Consider the following 19335-nt stretch of genomic DNA (forward strand, 5'->3'; position numbering starts at 1 on the left):
TCATCGATTATCATAGAATTTACAGTGCAGAAGGAGGCCATTCGGCCCATCAAGTTTGCACCGGCTCTTGGAAAGAGCACCCTACCCAAGGTCAACACCTCCACCTTATCCCCATAACCCAGTAACCCCACCCAACAATAAGGGCAATTTTGGACACTAAGGGCAATTTAGCATGACCAATCCACCTAACCTGCACATCTTTGGACTGTGGGAGGAAACCGGAGCACCCGGAGGAAACCCATGCACACACGGGGAGGATGTGCAGACTCCGCACAGACAGTGACCCAAGCTGGAATCAAACCTGGGACCCTGAAGCTGTGAAGCAATTGTGCTATCCACAATGCTACCGGGCTGCCCTTAAGAACAAATTAATCTACACTATATCATTCTACCATAATCCATGTACCTATCCAATAGTTGCTTGAAGGTCCCTAATGTTTCCGACTCAACTACTTCCACAGGCAGTGCATTCCATGCCCCCACTACTCTCTGGGTAAAGAACCTACCTCTGACATCTCCCCTATATCTTCCACCATTCACCTTAAACTAATGTCCCCTTGTAATGGTTTGTTACACCCGGGGAAAAAGTCTCTGACTGTCTACTCTATCTATTCCCCTGATCATCTTATAAACCTGTATCAAGTTGCCCCTCTTCCTTCTCCGTTCTAATGAGAAAAGGCCTAGCACCCTCAACCTTTCCTCGTAAGACCTACTCTCCATTCCAGGCAACATCTTGGTAAATCTCCTTTGCACCTTTTCCAAAGCTTCCACATCCTTCCGAAAATGAGGCGACCAGAACTGTACACAGTACTCCAAATGTGGCCTTACCAAGGTTTTGTACAGCTGCATCATCATCTCACAGTTCTTAAATTCAATCCCTCTGCTAATGAATACTAGCACACCATAGGCCTTCTTCACAGCTCTATCCACTTGAGTGGCAACTTTCAAAGATGTATGAACATAGACCTCAAGATCTCTCTGCTCCTCCACATTGCCAAGAACCCTACCGTTAACCCTGTATTCCGGCCAGCATTTGTTGCCCATCCCTATTTGAGAAGGTGGTGGTGAGCTGCCTTCTTGAACAACTGCAATCCATGTGATGTAGGTACACTCACTGTGCTGTTAGCGAAGGAGTTCCAGGATTTTGACCCAGCGATTACAATTGTGAGAGTTGAACTAGAGCCATGTTATGACCTCCATGAGACCCACGGGGATGACTCACTTGATCACCCCATGGGGCTCGTCGAGTACAAGCTTCTCCGCTGAGGGGTGAAGGCTAACAGTGGGCTAGTTAATTCCCCGAGATAAAAGCCGGCCCAGGAAGGAGCCAGTATCTCAGGATTGTCCGGCTGGGACACTAAAATAAAAGTGCTGATGTGCTGTCACCTTTGCTTCATCCAAAGCTGCCTTGCATTCACACGCAACAACACAGAAGGACAAAGGGAGTCGGCGGATGGGAATACCACTGCCTCCAAGTTCCCCTCCAAGTCATACATCAACCCAGCAAGAAATTAGATCATGGTCCCTTCATTGATGTTGGGTCCAAATCTTGGAATTCTCTACTGTGGGAGCATTTGATCACAAGAACTGCAATATTTTGCTATCACCTTCTCAAAGACAATTAGAGATGGGCAATAAACGCTGGCCTTACTCGTGACTCCCTCATCCCATGAATTAATATAAAAAACTTCTACAAAATGCACAAGCAGCCACGAAGCAGCACCAATTGTCGCTATGATAATGCATTGCTGGAAATATATATTGCTTCCATCAGTATTTCTCCACACAAGTGCTTAATTGAACATCCTAATCTGTTGTCTTCTCATTATACATGCTAATCTGCTAGTTGCTCATTTATGTACCACAGTCTAGTAAGCACAAATGCGAGGTATAATTTGAAGCAGCCCGACAGTAGATACCACAGTTTGATGTGTATCACTGAAATATTAAGTGTGTTTTTCTTCACTTCTTTCAGCACAGACAATTAAACCAAGGCAGGAGATTTTCATATGCCTTTGTCTCATGTTGAAAAATAGGGTAAATATTATTTTTTTAAAACATGTCCTGCCCATTGGCTGCCCTCCCCGCAACACAATTTTTAAGTGGGCCTTGAAATAGTTGACCAATATTCTTGCCTGAAACAGATGTATTGCGGTATTTCAATATTTAATCGCAGCCCTGCTCCCAATGTAGGACTGAGCTCGATATTCGTGGACCATCCGATGCGTTCTAGTGCAGAGCAGCCTAACTCATGGTCCCTGAGATGACCATTGCAGGCTGCAGCAAAAATGGGCCTAAAACGATTTGCTTGGTTTATTTCTGCCACTCATTAACATTGCTTTGCTTCCCTGCAAAACGCCAGCTCGCGTGAATTTCCTGAATTTGTGCCAGTTCTGAATAGGTTGTAAATTTACACTCATAATATTAGGCACGACAGGATCCAGTTTCATATTTCAAATGTTTTAAGACCATTTTTTCCCCCATTTCTTTAACTTTTCTTCAGAGGCATAAAATTAATTATATTTATTTTAAAATGCAACTTTCGGACATCTGAATGATTAAAAATGGATGAAACACCACAATCGTATTTTCTGAAACACTCTGTGACTAATGTGCATAAGCAATTGTTCAACGGCTTCAGGCTTCAATTTTCATGCACTGAAGGACTTGAAGAAGCCTTGGTTCAATGCTTTCCATGGACCCTGATTCTCCACTTGTTTAATATGGGTTTCTTAAATTCCCGCATATGCTAATTAATACTCATGAAAACCTGGCAGTCTTCCCTAATGAGTGGTGCGTGTCGACATCCATTACACTTACCAAACCTACTTGGGCTTTCCTTGTGCTTAAAACTACAGTATACACTTTGTTATCTGCCCATATTGCACCTACAGATGTTGTGGCTTACAGTATACATGGTTGATTAGCTATTTATAACAAAAATAGACTTAATGGATCCACTGCTTAACTTTAGACTTTTCATAAATCGTATTTTCTTGCTGGTGAAATGCCCAATGTTTTTTTTGATCAATGCATCTTGCTTTTTATTTTCGTCACCAATTTCAGATTGAGTGATCTAAGAAATCCATTTGCTTTATCACTTGTGCGTTTAACAAGTAGTGGAATATTACAATTCTCACCCTTGCATACAAATTTTTCTCACCTTCACTGTCATTCCAATCCTCTGAAATATCTGCGCTCCTCCAAATCTTTAGGGTCCCTAATTTTAATTATTACGTCATTTATTGGTGGCGATGCATTCTGCTGCCTAAACCGAAACTCTGGCATTCCCTCCCAAAACCTTCCCGGCCTGAGATATTTCAATGACAGAAAGGGTTTCTGGCTTATCCAAAATTGTGCTAGAGACCAGATTCTGCAAGTCCTGCCCTCTAACCTGGCACCCACCATTATTGTGGGTTGTGGGGAACAAGGGTTATAGTCTGTGGTTCATGGAGGCAGTTGCACTTGTTAAATTGTAGCTGCCTTCACTCAGTTCCAATTTTCACCAGTGGAATATCCAAAAACATGTCTTGAGCATTTTAGATCCAGTAGGAGAAAGTCTAAAGTTAGTGGAGTTCTTTGGAGAGAAAGGGTGCCGTCCCAGTTGAGACGGGAAGGAAAATATAAATACATATCTACGTCAAATCGGCTACTCTGCAAAATCATCATTTTTATTTTTAAAATGGACAAGACTTTACCCTGACTAACCATGACTCATGCCAAAAGAAACCAGCGGAGTCACATTCTACTTTTAAAAAGGCATTAATGCCCCTTCCTGGAGCTGCTCAAAGCTTCTTTGCTTTTCTAAACAAATATTCTGGCCACCAGGAATGCTGGGTCTCCAAGGTCAAAAGCAGTTATATGGGTCTCTTAATATCCAATGTGATGGTAATAGCCCAACTATTACCTACTCCAAAACATAATCGGTTAGTCAACCCAAAACCACGCTGTCACCTGATCGAGAAGTGAACTGCCTGAATTCCTTTATTTAATAAGCTGTTGGATCTTATCTTCAGTCATTGTTTGACCTCCAAAGTTAACAGGACTCCAGAAAGCAGCCTGAGTCTGTCTACCATCGAACAGATAATAGTAGAAGGAACTCTGCCCAGGCAGAATTGCCTGGCCATCATCTACACTGTGAATTACAGGAACATTGGAACTGGTGCCTTCAAGATTAATTCAATTCCCTATGTGGAAGTCCTTATTTTCAGAAAAGACGGTTCACCCTGCGACAGTCAACCAACCCACCTTCTGAAGAAACATTCCATTAGATTTTTTATTCTGGATTCTGGACTCACATAAAACCATAACTTGTATTTATATTGTGGTCTGGACCAGTAAACCTTTCTTTCCCTATCCCTCTTTTATTGTATCAGTGCAAAAGAAATCCCATTCCTGTGATTTATGTGTGTGTGAAATAAACCAACCCCTTTTATTTTATCTTTTCCCGAATTTGCTGTGCAGATTATTTGTAGAGAATTGGAAAACTCCAAACTTAAGGGCTGGGGAAAATAAAGGGGGGAAATGAAAAGTCTTTGGAGTCACGGTATTTTTGTTTACAGATATGTAATGAGAAGAGAAATATCAATGTTTCAAAGATCCCCCTCTGCTCTTTTGGATAGGTTCAGAGACATCATTTGGAGAGGTAAGGTGCCATTCGGGAGAGCTCAAGTGCCCTTTGGGAGTGTCAAAAGGTGACATGAATGTGCCTAAAAAGTGGATAAACTTATTTGAACTGTCAGACTCATTGAACTGTCAAGCAGTCAAGGGGACTGTTGAGGGAGCTGTCATGCTATCAAAGGAACTGTCAAAGTTCATTGGAACTGTGTCAAGGTATTTAAATCTCCTGCCCTTCAAATTGGCATAAGCCTGAGAGTTATCATTATAGAGCTGGTGCTTTATGACTGATTTCACAACTTATAATTATCACAGTGGGGTGCATGTCAGTTCACAGTTTGATTGACAGCTCCTAGTGGTTAAAGGGGCCTGGATTCTCTGTTTCAGAGACTACATGTTGACGCCAGCAGAGCATGTGTGGACTTTCAAGACAGGAAAATTGGTCCGAAACTCTCACTGATTCCGGTACCAGTGAGGGGCTAGCACCCGTTCTGCCAAGGTGCCAGGATGGCACTGCCAAGCCAGCAGGAGCACTGTCTGCATGCCAGGGTGGCAGTGCAAGGGTGCCTGTGTCAGGGTGGCACTGCCAAAGGCCAGGAGTGGAGGGGGGGCCCATGCCCATGAAATGAGGGTGCGGGGTTTGAAGGGTGGGGGAGTGCTGGGCAGGTAAGTAAGGGCCTCTGGGAGGTTAGGTGGGTGATAGGTGGGGGTCCTAGAAGGGGTAGGGGTGCTGTAAGGGGCTTTGGGGGATCTGAAGAGGGGACACCCCCCAGGGACTCCATAGTATGGTGTCCTCACTTGGGGGGTGTGGGGTGGTGTTCATGTGTGTGGGGGGTGGCATTGCCCATGGGTGGGGGGTGTGGGGGACCCACAAACTCACTTAGAGATTGGGGCATCCTTTCAAAATGGCGGCCCGATCTCTGAGTTCAGCTCCCAGTGCTAAAGAAAATTCTGTGGGCAAAACCGGTGAGAAACTCCCCAGAGCCCATAAAATGACAAAGTGTCATTGAATAGCGGTGGGGAACTTGCTGGCAACGCCTGCGGGAAACCCCCTGAAAATAAATCAGGGGGCCATAAATCAACTCAGAAATGTTTGGGGAGAATCATGCCCAGTAAGCCTTACTCTAATGTGTAGATTCCCGATGTACCTGAGGCCTTGGGATTTAATCCATAAGACCATAAGACATAGGAGCAGAATTAAGTGACTCTATCTAAATCTGTCTTAAAGACACTCCGTGATTTGGCCTCCACAGCCTACTGTGGCAAAGTGTTCCACAGATTCACCACCCTCTGGCTGAAGAAATTCCTCCTCATCTCTCTTTTAAAGGATCGTCCCGTTAGTCTGAGATTGTGTCCTCTGCTTCTAGTTTTTCCTTCAAGTGGAAACATCCTCCCCACATCCATTCTATCCAGGCCTCGCAGTATTCTGTAAGTTTCAATAAGATCCCCCCTCATCCTTCTAAACTCCAAAGAGTACAGACCGAGAGTCCTCAACTGGTCCTCATTCGAAAGCTCTTCATTCCAGGGATCATTCTTGTGAACCTCCTCTGGACCGTTTCCAAGGCCAGCACATCCTTCCTTAGATACGGGGCCCAAAACTTCTCACAATACTCCAAATGGAGTCTGACCAGAGCCTCATACAGCCTCAGAAGTACATCCCTGGTCTTGTATTCTAGCCCTATCGACATGAATGCTAACATTGCATTTGTCTTCCTAACTGCCGACTGAACCTGCACGTTAACCTTAAGAGAATCATGAACAAGGATTCCAAAGTCCCTTTGTGCTTCTGATTTCCTAAGCATCTCCCCATTTAGAAAATAGTCTATGCCTTCATTTCTCCTTCCAAAGTGCACTTTTCAACATTGAATTCCATCTGCCACTTCTTTGCCCACTCTCCTAGCCTGTCCAAGTCCTTCTGCAGCCTGTCTGCTTCCTCAATGCGACCTGTCCCTCTACAGATCTTTGTATCATCTGAAAACTTAGCAACAGTGCCTTCAGTTCCTTCTTCCAGATCATTAATGTATATTGTGAAAAGTTGTGGTCCCAGCATTGACCTCTGAGGCACACCACTAGTCACCGGCTGCCATCCTGAAAAAGACTCTGCCTTCTGCCAGTCAGCCAATCCTCTATCCATGCCAGGATCTTACCCTTAACACCATGGGCTCTTAACTTATTTAACGGTCTCCAATGCGGCACCTTGTCAAAGGCCTTCTGGAAATCCACTGGTTCTCCTTTGTCTAACCTCCTTGTTACTTCCTCAAAGAATTCTAACAGATTTGTCAGACATGACCTCCCCTTGACAAAGCCGTGCTGATTCAGTCCTATTTTACCATGCACTTCCAAGTACTCTGCGATTTCATCTTTAATAATGGACTCTAAAATCTTACCAATGACCGAAGTCAGGCTAACCGGCCTATAATTTCCCATCTTCTCCCTCCCTCCCTTCTTAAACAGTGCTGTTACATTAGCCACTTTCCAGTCCTGTGGGACCCTTCCTGACTCCAGTGATTCCTGAGAGATCACCACCAATGTCTCCACAATCTCCTCAGCTATCTCTTTTAGAACCCTGGGGTGTAGTCCATCTGGTCTAGGTGATTTATTCACCTTCAGACCTTTCAGTTTCCCCAAAACCTTCTCCTTAGTGATGGTCACTGAACTCACCTCTTCCCCCTGATTCTCCTGGAGCTCTGGCATCCCACTGGGATTCTCCCGTGAGTGAAGACTGATGTAAAGTAAGTATTCAGTTCCTCTGCCATTTCTTTGCCTCCTATTATTACGTCTCCAGCCACATTTCCCAGTGGTCCAATGTCTATTTTTGCCTCTGTCTTACCTTTTGGTGCACGATCAATGACCACTAAAGCGAGGTTGTAGTCCAACTGGAGGCTTTAATAAGCTAGATGTTTCCACCAGCAGCTCAGGTACAAAATGAGGCTGCTGGGACAGCACGGGTTCTTATACCCCGCCTAGCAGGGTGGAGCTACCATACAGCTTGACCAATAGGAAGCATACAACATCTACCAATGGTGTTCCAGCATTACCAGGTACCGTAATACCTCTGCACAGACCACCACACCTTTTATATATTGAAAAATAGTCTTCCTATCTTGAGGAGGAGTTTATAGAATGTATCCACGATAGTTTCCTCGAACAGTATGTCATGGAACCTACGAGGGAACAAGCGGTCCTAGATCTGGTCCTGTGTAATGAGACAGGATTGATTAATGATCTCATAGTTAGGGATCCTCTCGGAAGGAGCGATCACAATATGGTGGAATTTAAAATACAGATGGAAGGTGAGAAGGTAAAATCAAATACTAGTGTTTTGTGCTTAAACAAAGGAGATTACAATGGGATGAGAGAAGAACTAGCTAAAGTAGACTGGGAGCAAAGACTTTATGGTGAAACTGTTGAGGAACAGTGGAGAACCTTCCAAGTGATTTTTTACAGTGCTCAGCAAAGGTTTATACCAACAAAAAGGAAGGACGGTAGAAAAAGGATGGGGGCAGCATGGTAGCATAGTGGATAGCACAAATGCTTCACAGCTCCAGGGTCCCAGGTTCGATTCCTGGCTTGGGTCACTGTCTGTGTGGAGTCTGCACGTTCTCCCCGTGTGTGCGTGGGTTTCCTCCGGGTGCTCCGGTTTCCTCCCACAGTCCAAAGATGTGCAGGTTAGGTGCATTGGCCATGCTAAATTGCCCTTAGTGTCCAAATTTCCCTTAGTGTTAGGTGGGGTTACTGGGTTATGGGGATGGGGTGGAGTTCTGGGCTTGGGTAGGGTGCTCTTTCCAAGAGCCGGTGCAGACTCGATGGGCCGAATGGCCTCCTTCTGCACTGTAAATTCTATGAAAAAGGGAAAATCGACCGTGGATATCTAAGGAAATAAGGGAGAGTATCAAATTGAAGGAAAAAGCATACAAAGTGGCAAAGATTAGTGGGAGACTAGAGGACTTGGAAATCTTTAGGGGGCAACTGAAAGCGACTAAAAAAGCTATAAAGAAGAGTAAGATAGATTATGAGAGTAAACTTGCTCAGAACATAAAAACAGATAGTAAAAGTTTCTACAAATATCTAAAACAAAAAAGAGTGGCTAAGGTAAATATTGGTCCTTTAGAGGATGAGAAGGGAGATTTAATAACGGGGGATGAGGAAATGGCTGAGGAACTGAACAGGTTTTTTGGGTTGGTCTTCACAGTGGAAGACACAAATAACATGCCAGTGACTGATAGAAATGAGGCTATGACAGGTGAGGACCTTGAGAGGATTGTTATCACTAAGGAGGTAGTGATGAGCAAGCTAATGGGGCTAAAGGTAGATAAGTCTCCTGGCCCTGATGGAATGCATCCCAGAGTGCTAAAAGAGATGGCTAGGGAAATTGCAAATGCACTAGTGATAATTTACCAAAATTCACTAGACTCTAGGGTGGTCCCGGCGGATTGGAAATTAGCAAACGTGAAACCACTGTTTAACAAAGGAGGTAGGCAGAAAGCGGGTAATTATAGGCCAGTGAACTTAACTTCGGTAGCAGGGAAGATGCTGGAATCTACCATCAAGGAACAAATAGCGAGGCATCTGGATGGAAATTGTCCCATTGGGCAGACGCAGCATGGGTTCATAAAGGGCAGGTCGTGCCTAACTAATTTAGTGGAATTTTTTGAGGACATTACCAGTGCGGTAGATAACGGGGAGCCAATGGATGTGGTATGTCTGGATTTCCAGAAAGCCTTTGACAAGGTGCCACACAAAAGGTTGCTGCATAAAATAAAGATGCATGGCGTTAAGGGGAAAGTAGTAGCATGGATAGAGGATTGGTTAATTAATAGAAAGCAAAGAGTGGGGATTAATGGGTGTTTCTCTGGTTGGCAGTCAGTAGCTAGTGGTGTCCCTCAGGGATCAGTGTTGGGCCCACAATTGTTCACAATTTACATGGATGATTTGGAGTTGGGGACCAAGGGCAATGTGTCCAAGTTTGCAGACGACACGAAGATGAGTGGTAAAGCAAAAAGTGCAGAGGATACTGGAAGTCTGCAGAGGGATTTGGATAGGCTAAGTGAATGGGCTAGGGTCTGGCAGATGGAATACAATGTTGACAAATGTGAGGTTTTCCATTTTGGTAGGAATAACAGCAAAAGGGATTATTATTTAAATGATAAAATATTAAAACAGAGAGACCTGGGTGTGCTGGTGCATGAGTCGCAAAAAGTTGGTTTGCAGGTGCAACAGGTGATTAAGAAGGCAAATGGAATTTTGTCCTTCATTGCTAGAGGGATAGAGTTTAAGACTAGTGAGGTTATGCTGCAATTGTATAAGGTGTTTGTGAGGCCACACCTGGAGTATTGTGTTCAGTTTTGGTCTCCTTACTTGAGAAAGGATGTACTGGCACTGGAGAGTGTGCAGAGGAGATTCACTAGGTTAATCCCAGAGCTGAAGGGGTTGGATTATGAGGAGAGGTTGAGTAGACTGGGATTGTACTCGTTGGAAATCAGAAGGATGAGGGGGGATCTTATAGAAACATATAAAATTATGAAGGGAATAGATAGGATAGATGTGGGCAGGTTGTTTCCACTGGCGGGGAAAGCAGAACTAGGGGGCATAACCTCAAAATAAGGGGAAGTAGATTTAGGACTGAGCTTAGAAGGAACTTCTTAACCCAAAGGGTTGTGAATCTATGGAATTCATTGCCCAGTGAAGCAGTTGAGGCTCCTTCATTAAATGTTTTTAAGATAAAGGTAGATCGCTTTTTGAAGAATAAAGGAATTAAGGGTTATGGTGTTCGGGCCGGAAAGTGGAGCTGAGTCCACAAAAGATCAGCCATGATCTCATTGAATGGCGGAGCAGGCTCGAGGGGCCAAATGGCCTACTCCTGCTTCTAGTTCTTATGTTCTTATGTTCCCCATAATCACCCAAATCCCATTTTCTCCTATTTAGAAACACTTGTCCCCTTTCTCAGATACCCATTGCTCTTTCTTTCAGTTCTGTGTGTCTGACTTATTTCCAGCAGCCAGATGGAATGATATACAGATTTTTGAATCTGAATGGTTGAAGTAATGTTGACATTTGGAACAGGCTCAGAAACGGAAGATGAAGAGTGAGCAAACAATGGCACATTAGCCCAAAATGCCACTGATATTTGGACTGGGGATATGAATAGGCAGCAGTTGATCAGCAACAGCAGGAAGGTTTAGAGAAAGGGAATGTCAATATTTGGATTGGAACAGAGGGCAGAAAATTGTAAAGAAGGGATGCCAATATTTACATGGAAGGGGCACAGGGCAAAGAAATGTTTTCAAACATGACTGGAAACACAAAGAGCAGCAGGGTCAATTTTGATAGAGTGATCAAGCATTAGCAGTGGGAAACAGGTGAGGAAAACCAGAGACAAAGAATTTTTAAAATTTGCGTTTATATGGCACCTTTTCATCTGGAAAAAAAATCATCCCAAGCTTTTCACAGAGGTTCAATCAATGAAGGAGAAATTCAGTTTAAAAGGAGGAGAGGTGGAAGGATTTTAGTAAGGAATTCCAGAGAATGGATGCTCGACAACACGAGGCGTGCTTTCATTAGTGGAGTAAACTGTGATGTGCCTGCATGCATTGCCATGTAAAGATGCTCAGCAGAGCAATGGCTAATGTGGAACTGGAGGGTGGCAATGCCCACTGTGTGATGTATGCAATCACATGGTAAGAGACTCTGAAACCAGACTAGAAGCAACACACTTTGAGCAGCTAGTCTGCATGATGGAATAAGGTGTTCATGTTTAAACACACAGGCATCAATGAGACACCACCACAACAACACAAAGAACGCATTTTATGACAAACTGTGGGTGGTAGGTGGGAAAATGTAACTTTAATCACTATTTTATGGTTTTCCCTCCTACTTATTACAACATCAGTGCTTTCCTGCATCATTGGATTTGGCTGTTCACTTCAATTTTGAGAAGACTGTTAAGAGTTAACAATTGTCTTTTAAAAAGCTATCTTTTAGATAGTTACATGGGTAAGATGGGTATAGACGGTTATGGGCCAAGTGCGGGCAACTGGGACTAGCTGAATGGTAAAAACTGGGCGGCATGGACTGGTTGGGCCGAAGGGCCTGTTTCCATGCTGTAAACTTCTATGATTCTATGATTTTATAATGTCCTGTAGTTGGAACAGATGTAAATGAGGTAATCTTTGGTTTCTGGTGTTGTTTATTTTATTTCAATTTAATAACTTTAAAATCAGCATTAAATGTTTCAAAATCCTAAGTGTCAAAGTACCTGAATGTGTTCACATTTATTAAAAGAATAGCCTCTTTTTGTGTTAATATGGATCACAAATAGAAGCCTGAATGTCTCAATCTAGTTACAACTAACATATAGCTATGGCTGGAAACTATTCCAAGTCTACCTGTAATTGGCCCTTCTTCAGTAATCTAACACTGATGTGACAACGTGAAAAACATGGGGACTTTAAAACGTTATGTGAGCGCAATAGGAATACTCTTCTGAAGTTAACATTTGGGCTGGCGCGGGGGGGGGGGGGGGGGGTGTCACAAAATTGGTGTGACAATGTATAAATTCTTATACAATGGCAGGTTGTATTTAATTATTCAGTGTGTGTGACTCATATAGTTCACTGAATGATGTCTGTACTGTCATATAACAATTAATCATGAGTTAAGTAATTAGGCAAGCTTTATTAGATGCAATTGTTTTTAATTATTTGTTTCACTCCAGTGAACATTTGCTGAACTAAAGCAGAGCTAAACTAAAGTCACCTGACAACGGAGTGACAAACTTTGCCATTGGTCACTGTGTGGCATATTGTAGTACATTATGATACTTTACCTTTGTAGATGGTGCTGCAGTTGGAACTGAGATGTCCAGAATCCATGAAAGCAATGGGAGTAATAAATATTACGTGGGTTTCTGTCATGGCACCGTCAGGCCTCTGAAGCGTGGTGCAGAGCAAGTGCCAGTGAGTAAGGTAGGAAAGATTTTCCTCAGAAAATGAAAAATTTATTCCTGCTTTAAAATTTGAAGATGAACTCTATTTAAAATCTCAAATAGACTTCAACACTGTGTATTTCAGAATTTAATATGTAAACAATTTTGTGACCTTTCTCAAAATGCTGTATCACAGGACTTCGCTTTCCAGTGCAAAACCAACAGAAACCATTAATTGTTTCTAACTTTATTTATTCTAATGCTTTTATATGAAAGGTGAAATGGTTCAGGTAAAAGATTTTGCCTTAGATGTTATCACTGACTTTTCTTGGTGGCTCCAACAGAAATATAGTTGAGTACAAAAGTACCTCTTTGTCCTAGGGTTTCAGTTTTTTTATTTGAAATGCCTGTAAGTGAGGTGAGGTTTCTGTCTGAATGTATTGACTAGCATTTGAATTCCATTCTGCTGGAGTTCATTGAATCAGCTAGCATTCTTTTGGAACCATTCTAATAGAGGAGCGGATTGTAACCACTGAAAGTCATTCTACTGATGTGTCAAGCAGATATTGACAATTGCAATATTGGACAAATAAATAGTCAATGATGTGAACAAATTTTATATCTAGGCACCTTTGTCCTTACATCTAAAAGCCACGTTTCAACTACTGAAAGGAAAGCAATGACATTCTTGCAGAAAATGTTCTCAAAATACAACAATAAAAGTAGGAAGTTAGTAAGTCAACAAGTAAAGGAAAAAATATAGGCCACAAAATTCAGCTTCTTAGCACCCAGTTTTTTGGTGCTACCTGTGCTGTTTTAACTCCAAATGGCATCTGCAGCGTGTGGGCACACTTTGGGTGACCGTGCAGGGGAATGTCTGCTGCGGGTATGTAGAGTAGGCAAATTGTAATGTCACACCAGTGCCACCATTTTGTGACTTAATGCTCCAGCAAATGCTCTCCCTTAATCTCACACAGTTTAAAAAAAAAAAATTTGGAGCACCCAATTCATTTTTTCCAATTAAGAGGCAATTTAGCATGGCCAATCCACCTAACCTGCACATCTTTGGGTTGTGGGGGTGAAACCCACACAAACAAGGGGAGAATGTGCAAACTCCACACGGACAGTGATCCAGAGACGGGATCGAACCAGAGACCTCGGCGCCGTGAGACAGCAATGCTAACCACTGCGCCACCGTGTTGCCCAAATCTCATACAGTTGGCCACGTGTAAGGAAGGACCCAAAACAGTACTACTTAAAAGGATTATCAACTAATTACAGGTTAGTTGCTGATTGATTTCTGTTTGATTGGAGAAGTTGCTAAAGTCAAAAGGGGCGTGGCACGTGGCGAAGGATCTTGTCCCCACTCCAAGGATTTCGTACAAAGTACTTGTTACCAGCCATGTATACATTTCTGATGGGCGATAACATAATTGGGAGAATGAGAAGAGGTCACACAGAGCAAAAGACCCTCCTGGAAGTGGGAGGAAGAGGAGAAGAGTTCTTTGCAGGAGGCCATACACAACCATGGTGCTTATGAAGCAAATTTGCAACACGAACATCATGGTCATAAGTCAGCACTTCAGTACAGGAAATTTTGCTAAATATACCACAAACGGCAGCCACACATCAAAATTAGGTAAGGACATCATTGCCAGTGGCTGCGAAGATGACATTGACTAGAAACTTCCATATGTTTGGTTCCTTCCAAGCTGGAGCTAGTTATATTTTCATCCACTGTTGCATAAGGAAAGTCACTGAATGTATTTCAAGAAAACTGATTACATCAGGGCAGCACGGTAGCATGGTGGTTAGCACAATTACTTCACAGCTCCAGGGTCCCAGGTTCGATTTCCGGCTTGGGGCACTGTCTGTGAGGAGTCTGCACGTTCTCCCCGTGTGTGTGTGGGTTTCCTCCGGGTGCTCCGGTTTCCTCCCACAGTCCAAAGATGTGCAGGTTAGGTGGATTGGCCGTGCTAAATTGCCCTTAGTGTCCAAAATTGCCCTTAGTGTTGGGTGGGGTTACTGGGTTATGGAGATAGGGTGGAGGTGTGGGCTTGGGTGCCCTTTCAAAGAGCCGGTGAAGACTCGATGGGCCGAATGGCATCCTTCTGTACTGTAAATTCTATGAAATTAATTCACTCTTGCCAGAGGGAAGGAGATGGAGTTCTGTTATGGGCAGGAAAGAGACAAGAATACTTGACTTCTTTTTTCTCACCAACAGTCCATAAGTAGAAAGTGTTTTGCCTTATTTTTTAAGTATGCTTGGCATGTTTTCCCAAACCCTTGATTTGTGTGTTCCAACTTGCTAATAACTCACAAGTAAACCCGCGTTATGATTAACTTAAAAGGTTAGTTTATTTCACTTTCAAAAACTCGGGAAAGGAATGTTCACAATACTCATATATACAGTAAAGCAGGAGATGGAGAAAAAAAGCTTTACATCTATGGATAGTAATAGTACAAGAACCACCGAATTGAATATTAGTTCATGTGATTTCTATGGTCGAGAGTCAGAGTCCAATGACGAGTTCTTGCATGTTGCAGCTCAGGTTCAGCTGGTTGAAGACTGGGGCTGTGGAATTCTCTTTACAGTTGGTGCTGATATCACAAGATGAAGTATGTACACAGAGACTGGGTCGGTTGTGCAGACAATGGCAAGAAATCTTCCAGCAGAGACAGGCTTCGAAGAGCAGGCTATTGTTCAGCCTCAAGTTCATTTTCATGGTGTTCCCTGATTGAATGTTAAACAGCAGATTGCCTGTGAGGCCAAATATGTAGTGTAAAAACTGTCCAAAAGGCCAGTGGCTTGGTCATGTGAAATGACTCATTAATGGGTTAACCAGCTTATCAATCAATTTTTGTGCTTCTGGCTGATTCCATTTGTTCCCCGTTAGGGGAAGTAGCTATTAATATCTCATCCAGCATACCAAATTTTGATCTCTCACTTTTGTGATAGTTCTGGTTGGGGGGGCCCAGTTTGTCTGCACTTCATCTGCTTTCATTGGTTACACGGGGTCTGTACAATAAAGTGTGAGAGTCTACAGGCTGAGAGGTGAATTATTTTGGTCAGTGTCTTAGCTTCCATTCTTGGTAGCTTTAGGCCAATTTTATGATCATGTGACTTGCAGCAGCCATCATTTTTTGATCAGCACAAAGTCCATCTTTTAAAAATGGTAAAAGAATGAAGTATTGGATTTCTTTTCATGTCACATTGACCTAACTGTATGGTGAGGATTGCAGGTTTCCTCATAGTGCCATTGACCACACACATGTGGGCACCACATGTCAACTCTCAAATGTACCGCAAGCAAAGGGATTCCAATATGCATTTAGGTGAACCACTATATACATCAAATCATGCAGGCAAATATCTGGTGCCCAGGTCAAGATGCTTTCATTTGCAGCTACCCACTGCATTTGAGGCAACAGCATAAATCTATTGGATGACAAAGGCAATTCTTTGACAACAGGGCTCCTGACTCTGGTGCAAAACCCACACATGTAGAACGTCTGCGTACAATGAAAGCAATGCTGCCTAACAAACTGTGATGGAGCACAATATTGATGTGCTGAAACAACTCTTGCACTGCCTGAACAATTCTGAAGGAGTCCTCCAGTACTCGGCTGAGTGGGCGGCAAGTCAGTGTATCCTTGCCCCCATAAGGGTACAACCCTTGCCACAAGCCAAACAACAACCAGGTGAAAACCTGGAGGAGGAGGAGGAGGGACAAGAGGTAGAGAGGAGGCCACCAAAACAGTTCCATCCTGGACAGGTTTTCTGTGAATGATTTACCCCTCCATGAAAGCAATATACACAACTCAAATTCACCAACAGCCACGCCTTACTTTTCCTCACTAAACAATTTCTCCTTTAACTTGTTTCATTTCGTGCAAGTAAAAGATGTGGCTATGGGTTCCTGCATGAGCCACAGTTATGCCTGTCTTTTTGTGGCATTTTGTGAAACATTCCTTGTTCCGATATTACTCAGGCACCCTCCCGCAACGCAATGTGGGCAGCACGGTAGCATTGTGGATAGCACAATTGCTTCACAGCTCCAGGGTCCCAGGTTCGATTCCGGCTTGGGTCACTGTCTGTGCGGAGTCTGCACATCCTCCCCGTGTGTGCGTGGGTTTCCTCCGGGTGCTCCGGTTTCCTCCCACAGTCCAAAGATGTGCAGGTTAGGTGGATTGGCCTTGCTAAATTGCCCTTAGTGTCCAAAATTGTCCTTAGTGTTGGATGGGGTTACTGGGTTATGGGGATAGGGTGGAGGTGTTGACCTTGGGTAGGGTGCTCTTTCCAAGAGCCGGTGCAGACTCGATGGGCCGAATGGCCTCCTTCTGCACTGTAAATTCTATGATTCTATGAATGCTTCCTCCATAATATCAATGAATGTATCGGTGACACTCGTGCTCTCATCTGGACCAGGAAACATTTAGCAATTTTGCTCCCAATTTCCACCCCTTTCCCACCTTCACATGGTCCATCTCTGCCACTTCCCTTTCTTTCCTTGTCCTCTCTATCTCAATTTCTGGTGATAGACTGAACATCAATATTCATTACACACCCATCAACTCCCACAGCTACCTTATACCCTGCACCCTGGAAGGACTCTATCTCATTCCCTCAGTTTCTCTGCCTCCCCGCATTTGTTCCAATGATGCCCCTTTCGAAAACAGCCTGGATCCTCCGTCGCACGCCGCTGGTAATGGGGTCCCCGATGCGGTGGAGAATCGGAAAATTGGGATCGGTGATGGGCATCGGCGGGCGCCGATCCGATCGTGATGCTCCGCCCACCCCCCCCCATTGGCGGTGGGATTGGGGTTCGCACCAGCGGGAGGATGTAAATTAATGCAAATGGGTCTTAATGACTCATTTGCATCCACCTAGCGGGCTTGGATACCCTTTCTCCAGCCCTCCGTGATTCCCCGGTCACCTGGGCTGGAAATCACGTGGGTAGGAACTCCAACAGGTCCCACCAAACATGAGCCTGACGTGACGGTCCTCACGGTGGGCCAAGTGGGTAACTCCTTAAGGAAGTTGTTCCCAAAGACCATCTGAGGGCCACCTCCCCCCTCACAATGCATGAGCTAATTTGAAATGTGAGGGGGGTGTGACCAACCACGGGACTTCGCTATTGGACCGCCTGTTCAAAATGATGGCCCAATAGCGGGATTCCCTCGCAAATCCCATCTATTCCTCACCATGGGGAAATTTGCATGGCGAGGAATACTGCATTGCTTCTTGATTTACGCTCCCAGGGGGAACATAAATCGCTAGCGATTCTCCTCCAGCGGGAGAACATAGGGTGGGATTCTCCGGTCTCCGACGCCAAAATCACGTTCTACAATCGGCCAGAGAATCCATGTTGCCACTAAAATCGGGGGCGGCACTGCTTTTGCGATGCTCCGCCCCCTCCAAAATGGCGTACTCTAGGAGTATGCTGTATGTACAGCCTCAGGGCGTTACCTGAGGCCCCCCCCCAAAACTCCGCCCTCGACCGGCTGAGTTCCCGACGGCGTGGGTCTCTCATGCTATTTTGTGGGGGGAACACAGCGTGGCGGCTGCGGACTGAGTCCAGCGCCGCCACAGTCAGGGGGGAGCACATCCGTGGGCAGGGGTGGCTTTGGCAGAGGCTGGGGGCACTGGTGGGGGGGGGGTGACCCGGGGATGGCGAGCCTGGCCAAAGGGGAGGCACTATTTGGCAGGCCGGGTCCGCGTGCGGCCTGAACCATGTGGTACGGGGGCCGCTGCAGGCCGCCGCCGTGCGCATGTGCGGCCACAGACCAGGCACATCTTCGGCCATATCCGCAGCTAGAGCTGGGGGCTTTACGCTGCGTGCCTGCTAGCCCCCCCCTCCCCCCCCCCCACCAGATGGAGAATCAGTTGCCATTTTGCGCCGATTTTCCGGTCGTAAAGCGCCACCGTTCCCATCCCGGCATCAAGACAGAGTCTTCAAAATGGAGAATCCAGCCCACAGTCTCCCAAACGGAGAGTCTTGCCCAGTATTTTTTAAACTCTGTTTCCCGGCCCACCTTCAAGACCCATGTGGTCTGGCCTTCTCAACCATCACCACGTTCGCTTTAATGTGAAAGGGGAGCCTGCTTGGTCCTCTTGCTCTCACTCCAATCAGGTTCACACGAGGAGAGAGTAATACGTGTATCAGGTGCAGACATCAGCCAGTTCCTTTGTGCCATCTTCACCTTTGTGAGAATGGAAATCCAACCTCGCACATGCAGGTTGTCATGCAGGGCAATAGCAACAACATGCTTGTTTTACTCAACACTGGATACTCCTGGGAGATGCTATTCCGGAATGCTGACAGCCTCATGGACTTCTGGTGTGTTTTTAATGTGCGGATACAGGTCAGGTGCAGTCTCTCGGTCTCCTCATCTGGAGTCAGCTGTAAGTTAAATACTGACTCCGGGGTCTCTGAGTCAAGGCGATCTTTCAGCCACCTCCTCCTTTCAAAATCAGAAACTTCTCTTTTGTAAAGTCGCGACAAAAATTGTTGATCAGCGCAGCCAGATGCGACTGAATCAGGCTTGCCAGTGTATTGACAGTTCCCTTAGTAACACTGTTTTCTTCAATGTGCCGTAGTAGTGTGGGGAACATGTACTAGTTTTGGTTTTGTACTTGCACTTGCCAAACTTTCATTTGCTTTTGGAAAGCATTTATTTCTTCACAGTGCCGAGAGCAATCATCATCCTTTCCTTGCAATTTGAAGTTCAGTTCATTTAGAATTCAAAAGATGTCTGCAAGATAAGGCATTGTTAGCATCCAACTTTCA

At 44.6% G+C, this 19335-nt stretch overlaps 1 protein-coding gene across 1 annotated transcript in view; it reads left to right on the forward strand.

The window, feature by feature from the left end:
* Window positions 1–15162, forward strand: part of LOC140418117 (uncharacterized) — a 97746-nt gene extending 82584 nt beyond the window's left edge. The window contains exons 4-5 of the mRNA XM_072501532.1: window positions 12454–12584; window positions 14896–15162. Of these exons, the coding sequence (XP_072357633.1) occupies window positions 12454–12584; window positions 14896–15162 (398 nt within the window). The remainder of the gene's footprint in view (window positions 1–12453; window positions 12585–14895) is intronic.
* The last annotated feature ends 4173 nt before the right edge of the window (window positions 15163–19335 follow it).

Source organism: Scyliorhinus torazame, chromosome 5 (genome assembly GCF_047496885.1).
Source record: "Scyliorhinus torazame isolate Kashiwa2021f chromosome 5, sScyTor2.1, whole genome shotgun sequence".
NCBI lineage: Eukaryota > Metazoa > Chordata > Chondrichthyes > Carcharhiniformes > Scyliorhinidae > Scyliorhinus > Scyliorhinus torazame.